Source organism: Oreochromis niloticus, linkage group LG1, assembly GCF_001858045.2.
Source record: "Oreochromis niloticus isolate F11D_XX linkage group LG1, O_niloticus_UMD_NMBU, whole genome shotgun sequence".
Taxonomy (NCBI): domain Eukaryota; kingdom Metazoa; phylum Chordata; class Actinopteri; order Cichliformes; family Cichlidae; genus Oreochromis; species Oreochromis niloticus.
In genome coordinates, this window is record NC_031965.2 from 5,598,409 (window position 1) to 5,622,731 (window position 24,323).

At 39.4% G+C, this 24,323-nt stretch overlaps 1 protein-coding gene across 1 annotated transcript in view; it reads right to left on the reverse strand.

Moving 5' to 3' along the window:
* LOC100701872 (multiple epidermal growth factor-like domains protein 10) overlaps positions 1-24,323 on the reverse strand; it is a 67,768-nt gene that overhangs the window by 15,764 nt on the left and 27,681 nt on the right. Inside the window, exons 9-16 of the mRNA XM_005463549.4 lie at positions 13,822-13,950; positions 13,209-13,337; positions 8,194-8,322; positions 7,974-8,102; positions 6,700-6,933; positions 6,245-6,396; positions 4,631-4,700; positions 3,300-3,353 (exon numbers count right to left, since the gene is read on the reverse strand). Of these exons, the coding sequence (XP_005463606.1) occupies positions 3,300-3,353; positions 4,631-4,700; positions 6,245-6,396; positions 6,700-6,933; positions 7,974-8,102; positions 8,194-8,322; positions 13,209-13,337; positions 13,822-13,950 (1,026 nt within the window). The remainder of the gene's footprint in view (positions 1-3,299; positions 3,354-4,630; positions 4,701-6,244; positions 6,397-6,699; positions 6,934-7,973; positions 8,103-8,193; positions 8,323-13,208; positions 13,338-13,821; positions 13,951-24,323) is intronic.

Consider the following 24,323-nt stretch of genomic DNA (forward strand, 5'->3'; position numbering starts at 1 on the left):
GTCTCCTGTTGTGTAACACACTGTAAAAAACTCAGCTTAGTAGAGTTAACTTGGCATTGCTTCACCACTATGGCTCGTAGTTTACTGAGATGGTAAAAGGCATGGATCCCTAGCTATGAAGGCAAAGCACGTCGTCTGTCAGTTTAAGGTGTAGTTAGACCAGCCGCTAGCTTGCTGGCTAGCAGAGTTGTTGTTTGCTAATTTGTTGGCTGCCAGCTTTCTGTGACCGTGAAAACACAGCAGTTGCAACGCGGATAGTTTCTACACCGCTAATACCCGTTAGGGGGCCCGCGACGACAGCTGCCACTGATGCATTTGTCTTAATGTGAAATTAAGTATGCAACTTAAGCGCTAATAGGTGACCTATCAGCGCTCTAGCAACACACCTGCACTCCTGTAGAGAGCTCGTGCGCACCAAGATGTGCTGCGTGATGATGAAGTGAGGGAAATAGAAGTAGCCCACTGTGCTAGCTTTGCCCTGTAAAATGTAATGGACATGTAAAGGATAAGCCAAGTATTTTGTTTTATTTTGTGGAGAGGAAGTAGACTAAAGCAGCTGAGGCGAATTATTTGACTACATATAAACGTACATTGTAGACATGTATTTGGATTTTGGCAGGTTTCATGATTTATAAGGTTTTTTTTCTTCCTCTGCAGATTAGTGGCATGAGTTCTCAAATTTATTCAGTAAGATGTAAAGGTGAGTATTGTGCTGCATTTAAAGATGTCAAAAGATTACACCTGTCGCAGTTGTGGTGCTTTAATGTAAATGTTTGGGCACCCATGGTCAAAATTTTAGTTCATGTGAACAGTTAGGCAAGTGGAAGATGAAATAATCTCCAAATGGCATAAAGTTACAGATGACATTTAATTTTAAATAAAATCATTTTCATATTTTTTTTTTTTTTTTTAAACAGAAAAGGAAAAGGCCCACAGCAAAAGTTTGGACACCTTGCAGTTGACCGGGGGGGCCAAACTGCATGCCAGTGTATGTAATTGATATACATCAGTTGTAACATTGCAGTTAGTTGTTTGAGTCATGTGTGGACTTGTCTTTTTTGTCCCCTTGTCTCTTGTTCATGTACACAACGGGAAACTCTACTTTGGCAGCCGAGCACTTCATGTTATCTGTGGACCAGGCCATTGTGAATGGCCATATCACTATCTTCAGCGACACACTTATAATGATGTTTGGCTCTTCTGCATGAACATTTCTTATCCAGTAGCCCAAGCAGCAACCTTGGAATTCTTGCAACGGTAAGGTGGCACCAGTCAGTTTTATGCATTGAAACATTGGAATGATGAGACAGTGAAATCTAAAGTCATGCAATCCAAATCAAATCATCAGATCTCCTTTCATTTGCAGCTAAAACGCATAAGACTGAGTAATGCTTGAGTGTTGAGATGATTTGTAGATTGATAAATCAACAAATAATTAATATTTGCGTTTCAGATGGCTGTCTCTGAAATATCCTTGATTCATGCTCATGTCAAGTTATAGAAAGAGACCTTTGAGTAGTAGATGTTCACAGATGTTTCACTACCCTGAAACAGTATTTGCAAGACTCACAGGTTAACCAAACACCTTTGCATCACCTCTCTGTTCCACAGTGACCTGTATGTCCAAACACGCACTCAAAAGAAAGCTCAATCTACACTTAGATTCATTTCAAACGTAAAAAACAAACAATCCAGTCCTCAGTTTCTTAATGAAGTTGTTGTTTTTCATTCGACAGGTGCCTTAAGATAAATCCAAAGTGGAGCGGAACACGTCTAAGAAAAACCTTGCAGTCAATCCAAAGGTTCTGACATTGATCACCAAAATTGCGGACTACGAGTGGAGAGCATAAAAAGTTCTTATTTTTATCCTGAGGATAACGTAATCTGCTGTTCAGTAGCACTGGTCTCTGGTTCATGGTCAATGTCAACAGCACGGGTGGCCCGCTTGATACGGGAAAAGTGAAATATAGGCTGCAAATCCTATTCACATTTAGCTAGCATTAGTGCTACGCAGTTAGTATGTTACTCTCTGCTGACAGGCTTCTCTGTCACTCTGTCCTGCGTTAGATGTAGCATTGTCTTAAGTATTATCTTCATCTCAGTTCATTGTAATAGACTGACTTAACTTGTCAGTTAAGTATAATCAGCATAACAATGAGGCTTTTGTTTTACTCTAGTTTTTCTTTGCATATAATCACATTGCAATTTCTCCAAGGGAACGCAAATGGCCAGCAGCAGCCCTAAATGTGAGACTTTCAGAAAGCTAGAGCCACTTCTAAACCTGCAGGTTATGTGCCTTAAATATTCCCCTTTTCGTTGTTCCAGATGTGGTGAGGCAGATGAACATTCGAGGTGGCAGTGTCCCCTTCTTTTGTGCTCAAATGTGCGTTTGAATTGGATTTTTTTGTGCCTTTGTTCATGCATAAGTGTTAGTTGTTCTTGGATTGTTCCAGGAAGGGTTATCTTTTTGTTAATGATTGAAACCATGTCTCATGTCTTATAAGTAAAATAAACATGTAAAAACTGCTCATATACAACATATGATCAAGAATTAACATAATCTTGATGTAATTATAATCAGGGGTTTTGTTTAATAAGGGTTCTTTGGATGTTGTTACACATAAAACCAACAATCTTACAGGGAGCACACTTAATTCAAATTGGAAGTCCAGTACATATACACGAAATCTATGTTAGATTACACTTAGAAACTAAATTTATATGTGATATTTTCTAGAATCAACAGTAAATTGTAATTTTAAATCCAATATCTAGTTTTTTGACATGTTTTGAAAGAGAAATCAAATTATTTTTTGTTGTATACTGTAGTATTGCATCAAATATAATTGGATAAACAACTTTTTTACATCAACAGTTGGTATAAATAACATTAACTGTATATCTCTGTAAATGTAAGCATTATTATTCATATTGCCGCATTCATTGACCTTGTTTATAAGTAATTTCATTGTTTGATCACATTAAAATGTTCCTTATTTAATGTTTAAAAGCATTTGTAAAAGGCAAAATCCCATGTAAAATTAGGGCAACAAACTGTTTTTTCATTACTGAAAATAACTGTATTTTTAAGGGACAGTTATTTTCTGTTATTTTACTGTATTATTTTGGTGCCCCAGCTGCCAGAATATTACTGTTTTTTTAGGATGTTTTTTTTTAACAGTGCATGCAGTGTGGATATTTCAGCACAGGCCCCAAGAAGCTGGGGTTAAATGCAGGAGAAACAGTCACTAGCTAACTGTTTGAGTCAAAGGTGACGAGAGCCCTGTCTGGCACAGTACCTCTGTAGCGTGGCTCCATGTGGTAGCTGTAACGTTGATTAATGCAGTAAACACCTGCACAAAGAAAAAAAGACCACAAGATTTATATGATTAGTATAAAAAACATTGCTAAAATCCTTTTTAAATTTGCCCTTTACATTTTAGATGCTCTATAAATGCATTTTCCCAGTCAGCAGTCAGTATCCATGTCAGTTATGTCTGTGTGTTTGTTAGCAGTCTAGCATCCAGTTTTTAAATCGTGTGACGATTGATGCAATAACATGGTGAAGTCATCGTACTGTAATAAAAACAGGCTGACGTCATCATGTTGTAATAAAAACATCGTAAAACAACAACGTTTTAGTACAGCAAGTTGTGCTCACTCAGTGCTCTTGTTGTACCTACAGTCTGGCAGCTGATCATTAAACTGATGTTGTTTTACACTAACTCATGGCTGGCTGTTGAGAAAAAAAATCTAGCAACCAGAGGTTCAAAAGAGGATTTAACAATCATCTTTTTAAAGAGTTGTCAGGCTACCTACGAATTCTTACCAAATTCTATGTTTAAACAATACAAACACGAAATTGTACAAAGATATTTCAAATTCTGAAACCTGTTTAACATATTGACACGTTTTAGGAAATCTGCTGAAATATTCAGCAGAGAAATCTCCAAAAAAGAATATTCAATAATCATAATCTTTGATGGTTTAGAAAGCACTGCATTAAAACATCAATCACTGCTCAGAAATACTTCTGATACTTATTGGCGGTGAACATCAACACATTCATAAATACAAAATTCTTCCAAGTGCCAAAAATCCTAGCATTGATAACTAGAGGCTGTGTGATGAATCGAAAATCCTAAATACTTGGAAATCAGTGACACCATATCCTTTCAGATAAAGAGCAAAGGGAATGTCTGTCTGCTTATCAGCACAGATTTACAAGTCACTGTCCATGATCTTACGTAGAGTCCATTTGTGCACATGGCATGGGGAACTTTCACCTTCCATGGCAAATGATACTTAAATGTATACTTGGTTCATATTATATAGATGGTTTGGAGCAACAAAACAAACAAACAAACCCAACAGGCTTTAATCAGTTTACTCAGATTTGCTTCTACAGCATCCTGATGACATCATCTAGCAATCAATGTCTTTATAATCATATTCTGAATACGAGTAAAACCAGCAACTACTGTGCACACAAGCATTAACAGAGTGATGATATTGTTGGAAAAACTCAGTAAAAATAAATGAGGATACATTTCAAAGAAGACATATCAGAATGCAACTGACTAAGAACAGTGGGTCATAAAACGAGGCTGAAGGTGTAGAAAAGACTGACCGAGCTCACTGAGGTTGCAGTAGGCACCCCATTCTGGAGCGCTGTTCCTGTGTTGCTTCTTTGTCTTCATCTGGAAATTTCACGGAGACACATTAAAGATAAAAAACAAACAAGAGATCTTCTTAAAGAATGTTTCAGAAAAACTGTCTCGATCTTGAAAATGAACACTTCAATCAGCTGTAGACAGGATGATGTAACAGGGTACAAACATTTGAATGAAGTCATTCAGGTCAGTTTGTAAATCAGTGTGTTGTGAGTATATACTGTAGAGTGAAATGTTCTTTTTTTGAGGAAAATAATTTTAAAAATAAAGTCCTTTTTTTCTTGAAGGGAACCAGAAATGTGGAACAGCATACAGTAATGTGAAAAAGCAAAAACTCACATAGTCCTGTGTGAAAATTAAGCACACGACCCATGACTCAATAGCCTGAAGAATCACTCTTAGCAGAAATAACGCAGTAAGCGTCTTCTGTATGATTTTATCAGTCTGTCATATCACTGTGGAGGAATTTCGTCCCACTCGTCTTTGCAAAACTGCTTTAAATTATTGAGGTTTGCAGGCATTCGTTATGCACAGCATAAGATCCTTCCACAGCATTTCAATCAGGTTGGTGTTTGGACTTCTGCAGCTTTTCTGGTATGCTTGAGTAATGGGATCTTGGCCAAACTTTAACTGCTGGACATATGGCTTCACATTTCACTCTAGTACACATACTTTGTATATGTTGGGGTTTTTTATTTTTATTTTCTTTAGCAATTTGCACAGTCTGACCTTGGGACCAGCAAAGTGCTACAACTTTTGATTTTATAGAGGTGATCACATTTGACCAGATATGATGCTGTTGTGCTTTATTTCTGTTGTATCAGCTTTTTATATTTGTATTTGAGAGTTTGACCAGTGTCAGTAAGATCTGTACTGAGGGCTATTTAGTTCAGGTGGGATTAAAAACATCACATTTAGCTGGAGTTTCTTAGACTGAGATGTGGCAAAGGAAAGAAAACACAAAACAAACTGCACTGAAAATTTTGTTACCAATAAAAAGTTAAATCTTTATGGATTAACACTGGGTTGCTTTTTTTCACTTAATAAATGAAATGATCATTTAAAAACTGCATTTTTGTTTACTCAGCTTATCTTTGTCTATGATTAAAATGTGTGACAAATATCCAAAAAGTAAGAAATCAGGAAGGGCACAAATATTTTTTTACACAGCTCTGTAGCTTCAAGAGTAACTTCAACAATTTTTAACAGGATACCCATTAGCAAAAAAGTCTTTCTTCCTGCTAAATCATCCAACTTCTGCTTCTTTGTACCTGACCTACAGAGGTTAGCATCAAAGCAGGCCGGCAGCACAGCCTAAGGAAGAACTTTGAATGAGTAGTTCACACGGCCCTCTGACCATCATTGTTTTCTTTTAAATAAAGACACTTAATTGCTATGAGGAGGTACTAATCAGTTTGGGGTTTTTAATTTGGGTGAACTGAACCTTAAAGTAGAAACTTATTTGTTGTATAACAAAAAAATAAAAATTGGAGTATATTTATTAGCAGCCCCTCATTAAATGAACTGTTAAAGCTTTCCGACAGCAAAATATAAAAGGTTTTTGAACCCACCTTGGCGAAACTCCTCTTATCTGGCTTGGCATAGTGTGTGGCATAGGTGCAGGACCCCAGGGTGCGGTAGCTGGGGTTGGAGAAGCAGCCACCTAAAGAGCTGCTACTGGGAGAGGACTCTGAAGAAGAGAGCAGGCCTGTGCACTGCAGCCCTGCTGCCCCAATATCAAGACATATTCTCACATACTGAGCTCTATATATCATACACACACACATATATATGTACACACCATGCAGACGCACACAGTGCACCTGACACAAAGTATTTAATCCTTGAAACTTTAATTTAATCACCCAGATCTGAAAAAACGGGTCATTCATTGTCTTTACCTCTTGGTTGTGGAATTTCACAGCAGGTTATGATTACCATCAACTGCTCTGAATTCTGTTATATGCCATTCTAAACACAAATAACACCAGTCAGATGAAAAGGGGCAGACACACGGATGTCGTACCTGAGAGAGAGTAGTCAGTGGAGTTGATGTTCAGGGCAGGTGTATAGGTGACACTAGGCACACGGTGGCCTTTCTCTCTTTGTCGATAACGGAACCAGACCACCAGAGCAAGCATGGCCATGATCATCAGCAGCAGGAAGACGATGCCCAGGACAGCCCCCGTCGACTGCCGCTGCGATGCCAGAGCTGGACTGATCTTGGTGTAGGGGTTCAGCTCCTCCATCATTAAGGCCGCTGAGGAGAACACGGACGAGTAACACTGCAGGTCACTGACCTGAATACATTTTAATGTTTGACACACTCACATCACCTGTACAGTGTAATCAGGCATTTTTGCTGAATGAGAATTTCAGAATAAAATTCCTCTCATTTCCCTGAATTTATTGTCGCTATTGACTTTTATTTTGGTATTCTGCCATGATAAAAATGCATGTATCTACAAAGGGCAGATAATAAAAGGCAAACAGTTAAGGAGTAGGGTGGGGTGATACTGCCAAAGAGTCTGCAGTGACATGGGTTCCATAATCTTCTTTGGAGGTAAACAGAGAGCTGCGCACGAATATGAAGCTGTTGAGCATCTTTTGGTAACTGAGTCAAGCCTTCAGTCATCGCCAGATTGTCTCGTTAACCGGGTATGCTCGCGACTGCCGTCTAGTTTGGATTCTGTTTTGATGCCTTGCATTAATCCCTCCCTCTGTGCAGATCTTGTGTACGCCCTTGAAAGCTTGAAATACCATGACACACTTGGAAGTCAAACTGACGACTCTGGTGCTCTTTGCTTGGGTGATCATGCAGCTGCTTAAGAGTATGTATTCTGTATTTCCAGTCTTGCATGTCATTTTTTTGTTTCCATTTCATTCATTCCATTCCATTTTGAGTATTTAAGAATTGCATATTTAGTATATTTTATTTGTCACTACTACTGTGTTTCCCCTTTACCCAAAATAGTACAGTTATTCAATCTGCAGTCATTGTAGTGGTTTATACATTTACTTGGCAAGTGAATAGTTGCTGGTTCAGTTCTAGCTAAAGACCATTAATATTTTTTAATCAGAGAATAACTTGCACTTGTTGGTCTATTTGAGAGCTCTTTGTACTTTCATCTTTAAGAAACAGTCTTACTATTATATGAAGATTTGTCTGTATGAGTTTTGCAGATGTTCTGTTACTTTGTATCTTATTATTCAACTGAACTGAGGGTATATCTAAAGAAACCAACAGAATAAATCAGATCATGTTCCATCCTTTCTCTGTACAGAGCCATTTACTCTCACCCTGGTCACAACGGATGCCTTTAAATCCGATGCTGCAGTAGCAGGTTCCGGTCACGTAGTCACAGGTGGCATTGTTCATACACTCACACAGCTGCTGGCAGCCGTAGCCAAATGTTCCTGCAGGACACTCTGGACACAGGAACAGGGATTTAAGACATCTTGAAATCTAACAAGTGAATGTGCAACTCTCCTGCATGTAAGAACCACTAAACATACTCACTGAGCTCACAGCTGTGTCCTATAAAGCCTGTCCTGCAGGAGCACTGTCCCGTGATGTGGTCACAGTCTGCTCCATTCTGACAGCGACACACCTCAGCACAGTGAGACCCGTAGAAACCTGCAGGACAGCCTGAAGGGAAACACAACCATTGGTTTAAAAAAATCTATATTATGCTTCACATGTGGACAAGAATTTTCAGCAGCAGCAGCAATTTCACTCTGTCACTCTTAACCCATCTCTGTGCAGAGACATGATCGAAAGCTTGAAATGTTTTTGGAAGCACTTTCTCTGGGACGAGCTAATCGCTTTTGTCACAGTGGAACCAAAGTAGAAATTCAACAAAACCCTCATTTCATGCAGATGTTTAACTGACCACACTCTCTCATCTATATTTCTGGTGATGCAAAAACATGGAGAAACAGCTCATATAGCAGACAAATCAAATGACAGAAAACAAACTTAGAATGTAAAGGTGAATACAATGTTACCTCAGGGCTGGTTCTAGGCTAGAACTGGTACTAGTCAAAAGAAAATAACATACTCATTTGGATCAGGTTTTTTTCTTTTGTGCATCAAGGAAATGCACAGATACATGGTTACTGCTAAGTATTAGCAGTACAGTTCTGCAGCGCTATATACAAGAAACTCAGGGGTGGCCATCTGCAAAGACTGTTGAGCGAGGAGAGAAGACGGGCAAAAACATGTGAAGAACAAGAAATAATAATATAAATCAAGTGTGGAAATAAAAGGTAATAAAGTAAGTGAAGAACAAAATATTGCATTAAAGATTTTCGAAAAAGAAAAAAGCAATCAAGAGACAGAAAGTGATTTCAGTTTTTGAATGGCAAAAAGAAAAGTTTTAAGGCCAATCTCAAAAGTACAGAGAGAGTGTCCGTCTCTCGAATTGAAACTAGGAGGGGGTTCCACAGAAGAGTGGAAGCTGAAGGCTTCCAGGAGACTGTTTATTGTGTGCATTGAAAGACGGTGTTCAAAAATTCCTCAAAGTGTTCCTGGAGGCCAGGGTGATTCTAGCTTTACAGAAGTTTTTTCTTTTTGTTTTGTTTCATAGAACAAAAGAGTTTTTTTCAGGTTAAAGGAAGATCTTCTAAATTAGTTAGATGCCATCTCTTCTCCAGCTTACGAGTTGTCTGCTTTGAGGTGTGCATTAGTCAGGGGAAGAGGAAGACTGCAGATGATGGCCGTGGCACACACATCAGTTCACATCAGTTGTTTCAAAAGAGAGCATTAGGTGTGAAGCTGATGAGATTCTTTGGAGTAACACATACATTAATACTGAGGCTGCAAGTGTTCATAGTCCAGTGCAAAAAAAAATTAATTACAACTTTGTTTGATTGTTAATTACATTTTCTGAAAGTGACCTGCTTTGTTTGTTATAATATCTAATTTTCTGTAGGTGTAACACATTTCCTAATTCTAAAGATTTGAGGTGTCTCAGGTGTCTTCCAGGATTGTAGCCGAGTTTTTCTTGCTAACAGCATTGATAAGGAAATGGCCTGAGCATCATAATGAACACTTACACTGTTTGAATCAACCCAGAATAATACTGTAGAGAAAAAGTGAGCGCTCTATCATGGAAGCTGGCTGGAATGCTGTACTATTTATTCCCAGTGGAAGTGGGGTGTCTGTTTTCTGTCGGCTCCTCAACCTCACGTCTACTCTATCTAGACTGCAGCGGGACACAGAAGAGCTACAAAGGAACTGGCTCATCTCAGCTCAGCTTCATCCAAAAGTGTAATAAAAGGACTTAACTTTCTGCTTTTTTATGGGTAAAGAGTGCTCAAACAGAATATATCTATATGTGATTCTGATACCAGATGCTTACTCTGGATGGCATTACCTTGGCCTCCAGTGTCCTTCGATGTGCATTAAACAAATATGTAAGACTACTTCTTCCAATTTCCACAATATCTCTAAAATTAGAAATATCCCGTCTCACAGTGAAAAACTAGTTCATGCATTTCTTATTTCTAGATTGGACTACGATAATTGATTGTTATCAGGATATCCTGAAAACTCCCTGAAAAGCCTTCGGTTGATCCAAAAGGCTACAGGAAGACTATTGACAGGGGCTAGAAAGAGAGACCAGATTTCACCTATATTCACCGTCTTCCTGTTAAATCCCAAATCAAGTTAAAATTTCTTCTTCTCACATACAAGGTCTTGAATAATCAAGTCCCATCTAATCTTAAAGACCTCATAATACCGTATCACTCCAATAAAGCACTTCGCTCTCAGACTGAATGGGAGGCCGAGCCTTCAGTTTTCAGGCCCCTCCTCTATGGAACCATCTTCCAGTTTGGGTTCAGGAGACAGACACCCTCTGTACTTTTAAGATTAGGCTTTTTCATTAAGTATATAGTTAGGGTTGGATCAGATGACCCTGAATCCTCCCTTGGTTATGCTACAATATTCCTAGGCTGCTGGGGGCTTCTTCTACACTCACCTTTTTCACCCACCATGTGTTTATACACCATTCTCCATTAAATCATTATTTATTATTTATCTCTAGCTCTCTTTCACCACGTGTCTTTGTCCTGTCTTCCTCCCCTCACCCCCAAACAATCAGAGCAGATGGCCCCGCCCCTCCCTGAGCCTGGTTCTGCCAAAGGTTTCGTCCTATTAAAAGGTAGTTTTTCCTTCCCACTGTTGCCACTTGCTCATAGGGTCATCTAATTGGGGTGACAGTTTTCACAGTATTAGTTAGGGTCTTTGCCTTACAATATAAAGCAATCTGAGGTAACTGTTGTGATTTGGTGCTATAACAAAAAATAACCTTTTTTCCCCCACACTGTGTCAGTGGTCTGGTCTCAATACCCAGTTGTACTTGACAAGTTGCCCTGAATGATTCTGATGATGAACACAAATTTGTTTTGCAGGATGCTGTAGTCGAAATGCGGCTTCTTTGGAAAATGGAGACTATCTAAGGCCACATGTATGGGCTTCATTGGCTTCACCAACATGCTTCTGCCTCCAATTTTAAAGACATGGTCCTCCTGAGCTGGTCTGCACGATTCAAGCATATTGGTGTGTCAACATATGCCTTGGGGGCTTTTACAATTAAGAGAACCTGAGACCATACTTATAACAAGTGTTGGATTACAAGATTGTTACAGTATATATACAGTATATTGTTACAGTGTTCAGGTGTGCTGGGAGAAATGTCTGTCTGTCTGCAGGAGAGATGCTCGATCTGCAGCAACGCTGACATTTCTTCCAGGTCAATATGTATGACTTTTAACAGTATGAGTTTTAAGATGAGCAGACAGCATCGTGGTTAGCAATTTTGCTTCAAATGAAAAGAGAGATAAAGGTTTAACAATGAGTTGACAGTAGGGTCATTGTCTTTTTCCAAATCAGAGAGATCCTGCCTTGATAAAATTTGCATGGCAGGATATCCACCTCTTTACAGTCATTTAACATTTGAAGGATCAGGTGTGCCAATAATGTGCTATATGCATTATAAAATGGACTGCTGCCTTTGTCCAGTGGCTTCTAAATCCACCACTGCCATATCGACCAGTTTAGTAAATTTACTCTTCTCTAAAAAGAAAAAAGAAAAAAACAGAAGCCTGACTGATAGAGAGAGGGGTTTGCTCATGATCTTCAAAACACCTATTTGTGGGCTTTCTGCGTGGCCATCTTCATGATGACCTCCCTATTTTGGGGATAATGCTGCCCAACAGTGAGGGGCCAAGAACCTCCTACCGCAAGAGGTTTAGGGGCCAAGGAGTGATGTGCTCTTTCTACCAAAACTCATTTCCCCTGTAAGTATTCAGACCCCAGCAGGAGATGGAAGAAAATCAGAGATGAACTCAGTAGGCTTTCTTTTCTCTGTACCTTCTGGAATCCTCATAATCTTAATGTTATGATGCCTCAAGCAAGATTCGAGATCTGCCAGGTTTTTTTTTAAATATATTTTTTAAAAACTATTTGGTAACAGATCTGTAACAGGACTGAAGCTTTAGAGGGATTCTCAGCTCTCTGTGCAATTTACTGTGAAAGAGTGTGAGAAGAGAAAACTGTAACCATTTAAAAATAAAAAAGCCGGCTGTCCCTCCCTGTGCCTGATTCCTTCCCATCATCGCTAAGTGATCCTTAAGGGATCCTTGTAGGGGATCGTCTGTTTGTTGGAATTTTTTTCTCTTATACTTTAGGGTCTTTACCTAGGTACATGATTGATGAACGATGTCAAAGATGGCAGAGGCAATACTATTGCATGGACATATATGGCTATCAGTGGAACTGGGTCACTAGTGTGATGTTTCGTCACTCATCCAAGTGACTTCTTCAGTCTCAGCTGACTGCAAGTTACGTAAAAAGGGAAACGCCATCTCTGAATCGAGGAGGGGACCTAAGGGTACATCTTTCACCACCTTATAATGCTGTGATTGCAGCCAGTGAATGGTACTCATGGCCATTGATCAGTGGTCTTTGATCAGTGGCTGTTAATCTTACATTTGCATAATTATGATTAAGGAACTGACCTCCCAGCCCATTGTTCCTTCGGTGGTGCTGGTTTCAGTCATTATGCAAATGTACTGTTTATAAGATTGGGGAAACCTGCAGTCAGCTGAGACTGAAAAAGTCACTTGGATGAGTGACGAAATGCTTCTCCTACTGAAAACGTCCAGATGAACAGAATCAACTTTTGGGGGTTCATTGATGATGTGACTGCAGGATGAATTATCAAGTGAACAAGGCTATCAGCTTCAGCCAAATACTCCAAATTGGACAGCAATTCGCAGTGCAAATGGAGAAATTCAGTCTTTTTCTGTGTTGAAACTAGAAACCACAAAGGAATTGAGGAGAAAAAAGGATTTCAAGGGTATGCAGTTTTTTCACCTGTCACTAGATGGAGTTAAAGGTTTAAGGCACTAACACATTGCAAATAGTGAGTGTGCATTAGTGATGAGCTCTCACAGCAGCCAGAGGATTTTGCTTGGTCTGTATGTGTATATGAACTGCCCGTGTGTGTGAGAGAGACAGAAACATACGCTGAGTACAGTAGAGTCCTGTCCATCCAGGGCTGCAGATACACTCTCCATCTGTAGCGCTGCACTGAGCTCCATTGTGACAGTTACATGTGTGGATGCAGTCAAGGCCCCATGAGCCCCAAGGACATGCTGCCAGAAGCACACAAAAATAAGTGCACATTTCCAAAGACACATACAGTACGTGGAGTATGCAATAAAAGTCAGTACACTCACACTATAATGCTCCATGACAGCAAATTGCAGTGTCTTTTACTAGGATTCACTTCTGCACATGGACACTTTTTTTCCCTCCTCTTTTTTCTGAAAATATTTATTCGATTCTTCTAGACACATATAAGTCTAGTAATATATAAATACATAATATTATGTCAAATGTTGCCATAGTAAAGACCAGACATACTGAGTGACTGTGGTAGATGTTCAATGTAAGAAGGATAATTAATGTCAAAGCCACTCCAGTGACTGCCTTTAGGGAGTTTTTTACTTCAGTTGTCTCTCACTGATCAACTAAAACACGAGGGGTGAATAACAACATACATTTTATTTGTTCTTTTGTAAAACTGAAGTTAATAAATGTTACGGTACAAAAATGGCTCTAAACGTTGCCTCTTACGCTTAGAACAGTCTTGGTCGGTCCATCCAGGGTAACACTGACAGGAGCCATCGATGGGGTTACAAGTGCCATTATTAGTGCACAAGCAGGTCTCAGCACAGGCTTTACCAAACTTTCCGCTGGGACATACTGTGGAGATACACACACAGACAGGATGGGTTCAAGGTTAAAAACAATATTTTGAATTTATGTTGTCAGCACATTTTTCAACATTTAAGATATTAACACAACCTCCTTGTATTTTGGATGTATTTGGATGTAGTTCTATAGTTTGACAGTAGACAGACAACAGCAAATAGAAGATAACTGGTTCTAGTTCAGATATCTGTTCCTGTTGTTTCTCATAATTCATTTGCTCAGCTTCTACCCATATGCCATGAATATGTCAAGAATGATGAACATTCGAATCATCTCCTCACAAGGACACGAGCAAAACTGCGTGTTTTTACCAAAGGAAAGTGGAAGTCTGGTGGATTTCTGTCCTGGTTAAAATGATGACATGTGTAGTAACTGGTGGTGCAAATGCAGTGTATTACTAATTGATGCTTTTAATAAAGAAGCCAGGAAAAAAGTTCCTCTGTAGATTTAGCACGGTCAGTCTCTTCATGCAGTCCAAGAAACAGTGCACGACGCTGCCCTCCGGGCTCTATCTGACCTGAGCATCAGTTGCAGTACTAAAGATGATTCGTCATGACCCTCTTATTTACATGTTTCTGTTTCTGGACACATACTTAGAAGTACTTCAGTATTCAGCTCTTCAGTATACCTATGAATGAAGAAGACAAGTGGATTGTTCTGATACTGTAAAAATAATACAGAAAGAAAAAAAATACTCAGAAAAGTTCTGAGAATTTCAAATTCTGACATCCCTGACAAAGTAAACCAGTTCCCAAACTTTGCACAGTGCTGTACAAAGCAAAACCTGTACAACATTCTTATACAATATACACACAATATACAAGAAAAGATCCAAAGTACATATTTTATAAACACTACAACAAAAAAAAATATTCATTCATAATTTAAACATTCTTCATGATGGAAAAAACACAAAATATTGAATAAAAACAAGAAATATTGAGGGAAGAATAAAGGGGGCAAATATACTTGGAAAATACAAATGTTTGGTAATACTGGGAGGAGCCCAGACTAAAAGGCATCTACATGAGAATGTGGATATGATCAATGAGAATTAAAAATCTAATTTCACACAAAAGAAAACATAGGTTATCCAAACTGGGCAAGTTATGATGACCTGCTTCACTTAAATGTTCAGTACAAAATGATTCTGTTCATTTCAATTTGTGCTTGTTTTTAATTTGATGGGAATTCCCATTCCAACACTTTCAAAGATTTTCACTGCTGCTATGAGTTTTGCCTAACTGGAGAAAAAAAAGGACATGAAAAAGAACATCTCTAAAGCCTGAAACCTGGAACAAGCTTTATGCAAAACTGGTTGCTTTTGCTGACAGTGGAGATTTTGGATGCTATCAAATCCTATTTCTCAAGCTTTAAGTTTTCCATCTTCCTGATGTTGCTATCACTTGGTATTGATATCACTATCACTGGGCCTTCTTCCTTTGTTTTTTACCACTACAATGCCAGGTTGGTCAGCCATCACCAGTTTGTGTGTATATGGAAGCCCCACAGGATCTTAGCTCAGTTATTCCCCATCACCTTTGGGGGCTTATCCCATTTTGACCTCGGGATTTCCAGGCCGTACTTGGCACATATGTTGCTGTATCCTATGCCGGCTACTTGGTTATGGCATTCCATGAATGCCATTCCTGCTAGCATCTTGCACCCTGCTGTTATGTACTGGATTGTCTCAGGGGCATCTTTACACAGCCTGCACCTGGGGTCTTACCTGGTGTGATAGACCCCAGCCTCTATGGATCTTGTGCTCAGAGCTTGTTCCTGTGCTGCTGTGATTAGTGCCTCCGTGCTCCCTTTCAGTCCAGCTTTGTCCAGCAGTTGGTAAGACTGCTTCTATCTGCCTGTATCTGGCCTGTCCCACCAGAGGGGAGAGAATTTCAGATCTACTATATACTAATGCCAAGGACACATATGGTTCTTCTAGTGATCTAGTGAATCATAGCCAGATTCACCTCACCCCCTGCTCTTTGTGCCTATTGCGAAGAGGGAGCCTGTGACTACAAGGAGTATTAGGAGGCATTTCCCTAGTGGAAATACAGAGTTGTTCTGAGGCAACAGACGGGTAGGCGTTTTGTGAGCCCCACAGCGAGGAAATCAACTGGCCTACTGTGCAAGAGGTCATGCCTCATGCCTGTACCCAAGACGTCACATCCCAGTGGCACTGACTTCCCACATCATGAAGACCCTCGATCAGCTCTGACCTATAGTCAGACCGCATCTGGACCACCTTCACTTTACTTACCAGCCCCACCTCATAGTGACGTCATCTACCTACTCCATCATGTCTTCACCAATTTGGACCAGCCAGCGAGCACCGTGAGGGTCATGTTTTTTTACTTTTGCAGTGCATTCAACACTATTAGGCTGACCCTCCTGGCTCAACGACTCAAAGCGATGGATGGTAGATGCCCTTCTCGTGTCCTGGATTGTAGATTGCCTGACAGGAAGACCACAATATGTGTGTCTTCAACACTGTGTGTCTGACAAGGTTATTCACCCTTTACATCACAGCACAGAGACCTGCCATTTTCAGAAGTTTTCTGATGACTCTACGTACGTTGGATGAATAAGTTGGGGTGATGAAACAGACCACAGGGATTCGGTGGGCATGTGGTACAAGCAGAACCATCTGCAGCTCAATGTGACAAAGACCAATGAAATGATTGTGGTCCATGTTTCAATCCAAATGGTCATTGTGTACATAGTGGTGGACTATAAATACCTTGGAGTACACATTGACAGTAACTGGAGTGAGACAAAAACACCACTGAACTGTACAGGAAGGGCTAGTCCTGTCTCTATTTTGTGAAATGGCTGAGGATTTTTAACATCTGTTGGACAACGCTCAAGATTTTCGATGAGTCTGTTATGGCAATTGCCACACTCGACGCATGGCTGACAGTCGCGCATGCCAACAGACTCAATAAACTGATCCACATGGCCAGTAACCTTGTGGGGGTGGAGCTGGACTTTCTTATGGTGGTGTCGGAGACGCGGATGCTGTCCAAGATAAGGACAATGCTGGACAATACCTCCCACCCACTGCGTGTGTTGGCCTGTCATAGGGGCACACTCTGTGAGAGACTGAGATCACTCAAATGCACCACTGAACGACACAGGAAATCATTCGTGCCTGTGGCTCCCTGTACAAGCCCTGCATCCAAAGCACAAGTGCACACTGCAATATTTGCACACCCTTAATATCACGTCCTCTGCAGAGAAACTAGCAACGTTAATATGACAAGATTTGCACCTCAATTTCAACTGTATATATTCAATTTTAGCTAATATACTGTAATATTTATAATTAAAGATGTTTGTTTTGACTAGAGCTAATTGTTATTGTGGCAGGGGTGTGGTCTCTGGCCCACTGCAAATGGTAAATGGACTGATTCTTATATAGTGCTTTTCCACTCTCCTGGAGTACTCAAAGCGCTCTATACAACATGCCACATTCACCCAATCACACCCGTTCTCACAACTAGTACATTCACACACATTCATACTCCGATGGACACATGGGAGAGCAATTTGGGGTTAGTATCTTGCCCAAGGATACCTGACATGCAGACTGGAGGAGCCAGGGATCGAACCACCAACCTTCCGATCAGAAGATGACCTGCTCTACCTCCCCAATGCACTGCAGCAGGCCAGAGACCACACCCCTGCCACAGTTATATTTTGTAACTTTGTAACATATTGTATTATTTAATTTACTTAAGTTAGTTACTGTTTTTACTGTCTTGGAGTAACTGTGACCGCACAATTTTCTCTGGGATGAATAAAGTATTTTGATGATTCTGATGATTGGTACACGTTGTGCAGGGGTCGGCTCTTTCATGATGGTTCCTCTTCTTGTTAAGTTTTCTGCGGCCTGAGATATTCACACGATCAGTTGTGGCCATCTTTCAGATGTACTCCTGAATCTTTGTTGATTCATCCTGGATACTGACTCTGACACTCTAATCCTCTTGATTGCTTTGATCTTGTTATTCTTTGTTGTCATCTGATTACAGTTTTCCAGTCCAAATGACATTCTGTACCACTGCTGTAGATCCTAGTGGTGTGGATCAGTGAGTTAATGCCTTGTTCACTCCTGGCATACGGCTTGATGTCATCCATGTAGAGGAGGTGGCTAATGTTTGCTCCATTCCACAGCTGGTATCCATAGCCAGCCTTAATGATCTGGCTGAAGGGGCTGAGGCCTTGCAAAACAGCAGTGGAGACAAAGGATCTTCACACAGTATCTATCTCTATATACATCTTATTCTATTCAACTCATAATATTTCTACTTGCCATCAGCATGTCCCCGAAGGACATTCTTCGCAGTTAATGTGTAATATAGACTACTATGAGTGCCTTTATAAAGCCCCTTTACTTATGTAACAGTTAGTGCTTTATGTCTAGTATCTGTAAAGTTTGGATCAAAGCATACACAGAGCATATGATTAAGACCAGGAGAGTTCAGAGAGCATAACTATCAGGAGAGGGACTGCTCACTATTTCCCTGTTGATCATCTATGAAATGAGCACACAGCTAATTTTAATTATCTATGCTGTGGCTCTCTGGTGATGCCATTCTGTCCTTCTTTACAATAACTTGGTCCAGGGTGGAATGCTTGAGTGACTTCTTGAGGGATTATTCTGAAACTACAAAATGTACACATATTCATATTCCACACAAGATGAATTCGACGCAGTAATCCCCTGACAATATCCATTTGTGAAGAACCTGTGTAATTTCAAATGCACTGCCTTGTTACTTTTTATGTCAAGGTCTGAGCAAGTAGTGATGATGTAGCAGTCAATAATATACTGAAATGTTACCAAAACTCTGTCCAGTGTTTTGAAATATTACATCAGACAGTTTACATGCATTAGTCTATACAAGCTCAATTAAAATGATTAAAGAACCTCTGCATCACTCTAGAAAGCTATTGTTTTTAATGACTGCTTTGGCTCTAACAAGGGAGCCCTGCTCTACCTGGTATCCGTGCATTGTATGTCATGTACTTTGTGCAGCAGCTGGAGGAGCAGCATACACTGTGCACCTGGATATCAGTATAAAGACAACAAAGATGACTTACTGTCATAAAGCAGCCAAATATTGTGTATTGCATTTTCACTTGGATATGATCCAAGAAAGACAGCTGAGAGATAAAGCTGATGATGAAAATCAAACAATCCCTGCTGATGATTAAATAAAAATAACAAGTCCTGCTGATGTTGACCCCTAGCTGCCAAGTTCAGCCAAATTCAGCATGATGAACCTTGTTTGGGGGGGGGGGATAAAACTATACTCTGGCTGTTTTTGCCTACTGTTAGCTTTCTTGTGTATACATATAGCATACAGACATAAGGTAACATTAGCAAGTATATGTAGGACAGCATAGACATACTGCAATTTTCTGTTTGTAACTGTCTTTACAGACTAAACAGAGGCTCAAAGATGTAGCAGACAGACTGCACATTCCCCTCAGCTTGTGTTCCCCATCTGTGGGTGAAAACTGTTCTTACAATTCTGGACCAGGCTGTCTCATTTCTTCTCAGTAGTAAAGATTATTGTGGGAGACAAGGTGGTGGCAATAATAAGGTAGAAAATGAACAAAGGCTGGTAGAGTTTCTATTTATTGTTGTAAAGGAAGGGAGAGGTTTTTCATCCTATTCTTCACCTGCATGCGTTAAGCAAGCATCTGCAATCTTACAAGTTCAAGATGCTAACACTCGACTTTTGAATGGAGTTGACTAAAGATACTGGGTTACAACAACTGATCTAAAACTACATTGACTTACTTTCTTGGTACAAGGGGTCACCAAAGTGGGTATGTCCACATCTTTCATTTGGTACAGTCTCTTTTCTGATGCAACCAAGGGGGATTTGTGCCTGTGGCTGGAATCAAACTGGCCCCCTTTCATTTGCCAAGAAACCTGCTTATTTTTATGTGGCTGTATACTTAGACCACAGCCAATTTGTAAGGTTTGCATTCAAAGGTGTAACCTACAGATACCATGTTCGGTCTTTTGGGTTGTCTGTCACTTCTCAAACCCTCGCCAAATGTTTTGAGGCAGCGTTAGTTCCCCTCAAAGAGAGCGGTATTCGTGTCATTTGGATCAAGCTCTTGCAGCATGCTAAAGAGAGAAAGTGGCAATGCAACTGTTGTTGGATCTGTCACACAATCTGGATTTCTCACTGACCCTTCAGTAATGCTTGCTACCCTGACTCAGTAGTTGTTAGAAATGTGGGCTCGAAATACGCTCACTTTTCAGCCACGTACATTTGTCAGGACACTGAGTCTCATGTCAGCCTCGCTTATTTTCAGTTGGGATGCTGATTGGGTTTCCAAAGGATTTTACTATTTTAATTTTTTTTTGCTGTTTTTTTGCTGCTCAGTCTTTAAAAGATAAGAATGTTTCAGTGCTGGACTGTCTCACACTATCGATTACCAAAATTGCTTATTGGCTCTTCACGCTTGGAGGGAGCCCAGGCTGCTGAGCTAGGAGTCTGCAATTGGAAAGGTGTCTTTTTCCAAGGTCATGTCCACAGACACCTCTGCAAGGGGATGGAGCTGCATTTCCTGCGTTATGTTGATTCATTCAGGATGTGTATTTATTTGACCACTTGTTTGTCTGCCAAGCTAATCCAGCCAGAGGTGAAGCTCTGTTTGAACACAGGGTCTCCCACTGGGTTGTGGAGTCTATCTCCCTAGCTTACAGAACCAAAAGTCTCAGTTTGCATCAGGATGTAAGAGCACTTCCAACAGGGGAATGGGTGATATTTGTGCTCCGGTCGTCATCACTGTACTTTTGTTTAGTTCTATTACTTGACCGTGACAGTGCAAGTTAAATACTGGTCGTCTGACTCCAGTTCTGTGGCTGCGATGTGGGGTATATATATGTGTCACATACTGTATGTGTTGTGCCAACTAAAGTGATTGAAAGGAAACAAAATGTTATGACTGTATCTTTTGTTCCCTGAAAGAAAGGAATGAAATAAAGCCCCAGGTTTGTCCATCCGACAGCCTGAGTGGATGATGGGGTGTGTATGTGCAGTTATCTTCAACCAGGATGCACACAGGTGTGTTTTACCTCTTCTTCAGGGAACTAAAGTTATAGTCCATCATATTTCATCTCTTTGGACAACTTCATTCTTGCCTTTAAGTCTTGTGAAATACCACTTTAACATTTCGAAAGTGCTAAAATAATAAAATGAAGCAACACAAATATTCTGGTCAGATGCTACTAAGCATTTTTTCTGTACGGCTGCATTATAATGCAAATGTGGTCACAAAAATGAATAAAGAAGTAAGATTTATGAAAATAACAAAATGTCTATTAAATATTACTAGTGGACACGACAGGAAAAATTCCAGTTTTTTATTCTTTGTTATTTTCACATTTTTGATGTTGAATTTCATTCAGTGTCTGAGCTTTTAAAACATGCATAAGAAGCTGGATTGTGTTGGCTGCCTAAGGGTAAAACGTCTTTTTGTTTTGAAGTTTTTCATTTAAAATGCAAGACTGCAAAAGAAGAGAATGTGTATGTTTCCTTGGTACTATATTCCGGATTTTCAGAAAATTCCTTATAGCCCACATCATACTAAACAAATAAAGAGGCAGGGAACACTGTTTGATTGCTGCTCACACTGACTAATGTCAGGACACTGAAATTAAAACTAAATTTCAAAAAAGCACTAGGTGTTATAATAATGATTTAAACTTAGTCAGTGTGTTGCTGTGTATTAAGGTCCATTATATACGAAGTGGGTTTTTTCTTCTTCAAGCAGGATACCATTGGTGATATGAAAAATGTGAGGTAAGTAAAACCTTTTTTTATTCCTTAAGTTATATTTAGGACAATGTCTCCTGTAGTTATTAACTTGTGCCACATACTATCCACTAACAGAGTAGCTAACAGTAGGTTAGTAGCTAATGTTAGCTTAGCGAATAGTACTCAGAGTAGCCACAAAATTTAAGTAAGGTTGTTGCGAAATAAGCTGAACATTATTATTGTAAATATGGATAGAGAACTAGATGCGGAAAGTTGTGCTTTCAAATAACTTCAAATAACACACACACACACTCCTACAGTAATATATACTGTCAGATGATGAAGTAAAATACAAAATATATCAAAGCAGCCATAAAAAAATAATAAAAAGGGGAACCAAAGTTCAAGTAATGCAGATACCTGTGAGTTGTAAAGTACTGAAGTACAGTATAGAGTAAATGTTGATCAGCTTTTTGAATGAAAATGACTGGAGACTCACCTAAACTGAGTGCTAGTTGATAAAACCTGAGGTCAGTCTGCTTTAATATTTTTAATTATGCACCACACTGGGTTTATAGTGTGGAAGCGATATCTGCAACAAACATGGGGTGCACTAGACCATATTAACTTAAAAGCTTTTGTGAAATAAGGTGAAATATTATAATAATGTATAATAAATATTGCATTAATTAAAATGCATTAACATGTAAAAATCTTAAAACAAAAGCTTTTTTACAAGCCAATAAAACTCTAGTCCACTGACCTTTGGGTTGTTAGGTTGAACACTTAATTATTATTAATATTAATGAAGATTTACACCATTGTAATGTCTTGTTTTCAGCATCACAAAAATTTTGCATCAAAGTACAGGTCAAATTTCAGGATGATGATATGCTTGGGTATTTTCATTACAGCCACTCATTCTCCTTTAAAGGCTTACAGGGAACATCTCCCTCATTCACTTGCAGATTTAAAACTCATAAACATAAACACACAATAAGTCTACTTCATCTATGTTGGAGACAAAACACTGTCAGTGCTCCTGTTGCCTCCTATTACAATCAGAAAGCCTTCCAAGAACACAGAGTACAGGTACATTTTTATGCCTCAGCTTAGATTGCATAGACATCTTATTTTATTTGACTTTGACCTTTGACTGTACTTCAGATTATTTACATATTTTTGCATTTAAAAAATGTTTTCTTTCAAAAATGTCATTTTAATATTGCGCATAAATACAGTCAAAGGGTTTAGTTTTTTGACAGATGACCACTTCCTTCTGTTTTTTCACTTTTTAATATTTTATTGTTGCTCATTAATAAAACAAAAGTATTTCTTATCCCATTACTTGATGGAATAATCAGTAGGTTACTCGATTACTAAAATAATCAATAGCTGCAGCCCTACTGAAAATAGCTTTCAAAGACTTGAAGGTGTGGCCCAATACTTTTGTCTGCATAGTGTTTGTAGAATAGAGGAAAACAACTGTGGGAACAGGTTCCTCTCGGGGAACAATGAATTACCTGCACTACAAGGGTATACTGTTATTTGTTAAGACTTTCACATACACTGTTCTTTTAAGATCCTACATGCCCTGTTTTTTACAATTTACCAGTCAATAACATCATTAGCTGCAAAAGGTTATCCAGCAAGAGAACAGGGATAGAGCTGGATTGGCACTTCAGGCAGTATAAAGCCTCAATGCTGGACATCTGATTTATCAAGCCTCACCCAGTTATCTATGGGCTGCTCAAAGATGCAGTGGCCAGCAGAATGGCTAATGTAGGACAGGGCATAACTAAGGCTGTCCTCATGTTTAATGATGATGAATATTTCAAAGCATACTCCTCCACTGCCTCTATTTAAAACTCGACTTAGCAACAGACCTTGAACCAACTGAGTTCATAGGAGGTTGAACACCTATTCAACCTACTGTGAAACTAAACTAGACTAAGATATTGATGTAAAGCAGGAAGTAACAAAAAGATTATTGAGATAAAATGGTTGAATACATTGCACTAAAAGGGACTAAGAATGAGTTCACTTGGTAGATTTTCCACTGAAAAGCCAACATTCAAGGGCTTTGCTTTTGAATGCAGAGCTTGCATTCTAACCTAAAGCTAATGAGAGATGTCAGCATTTTACAAAAATGGCTGCGTTAATAATGTCAGGAGGCTGACTGCAGTGATTATATTGGACGCCAGCTCTGTTCTGGTCCTGTGCCTACGTAACCATTAAAACGCTATGAAAACACTAAGAATACAGGTTTAGACAGCTTTTTAATACATTAAATTAATTTTTAAAAGCATATTTCATATTTGCTCATGCTATCTTTGTCTATAATAAAAATTGGTTTGATGATCTGAAACATGGAAGTGTGATGATGAATCTTCAAAAAATTTGAAATTAGCAAGGAGGTAAATACTTTTTGACAGCAGTATGAACAGATAGATGAAGTTGCTAACCTCAAGAAATCCTCCCAGTGACTAGAAAAGACTTACTTAAAAGACACCACGGCTCCAGTGATCACGGTAGCACAAGGACAGCACCAGATCCATAGGGGCAGAAGTCTGCCAC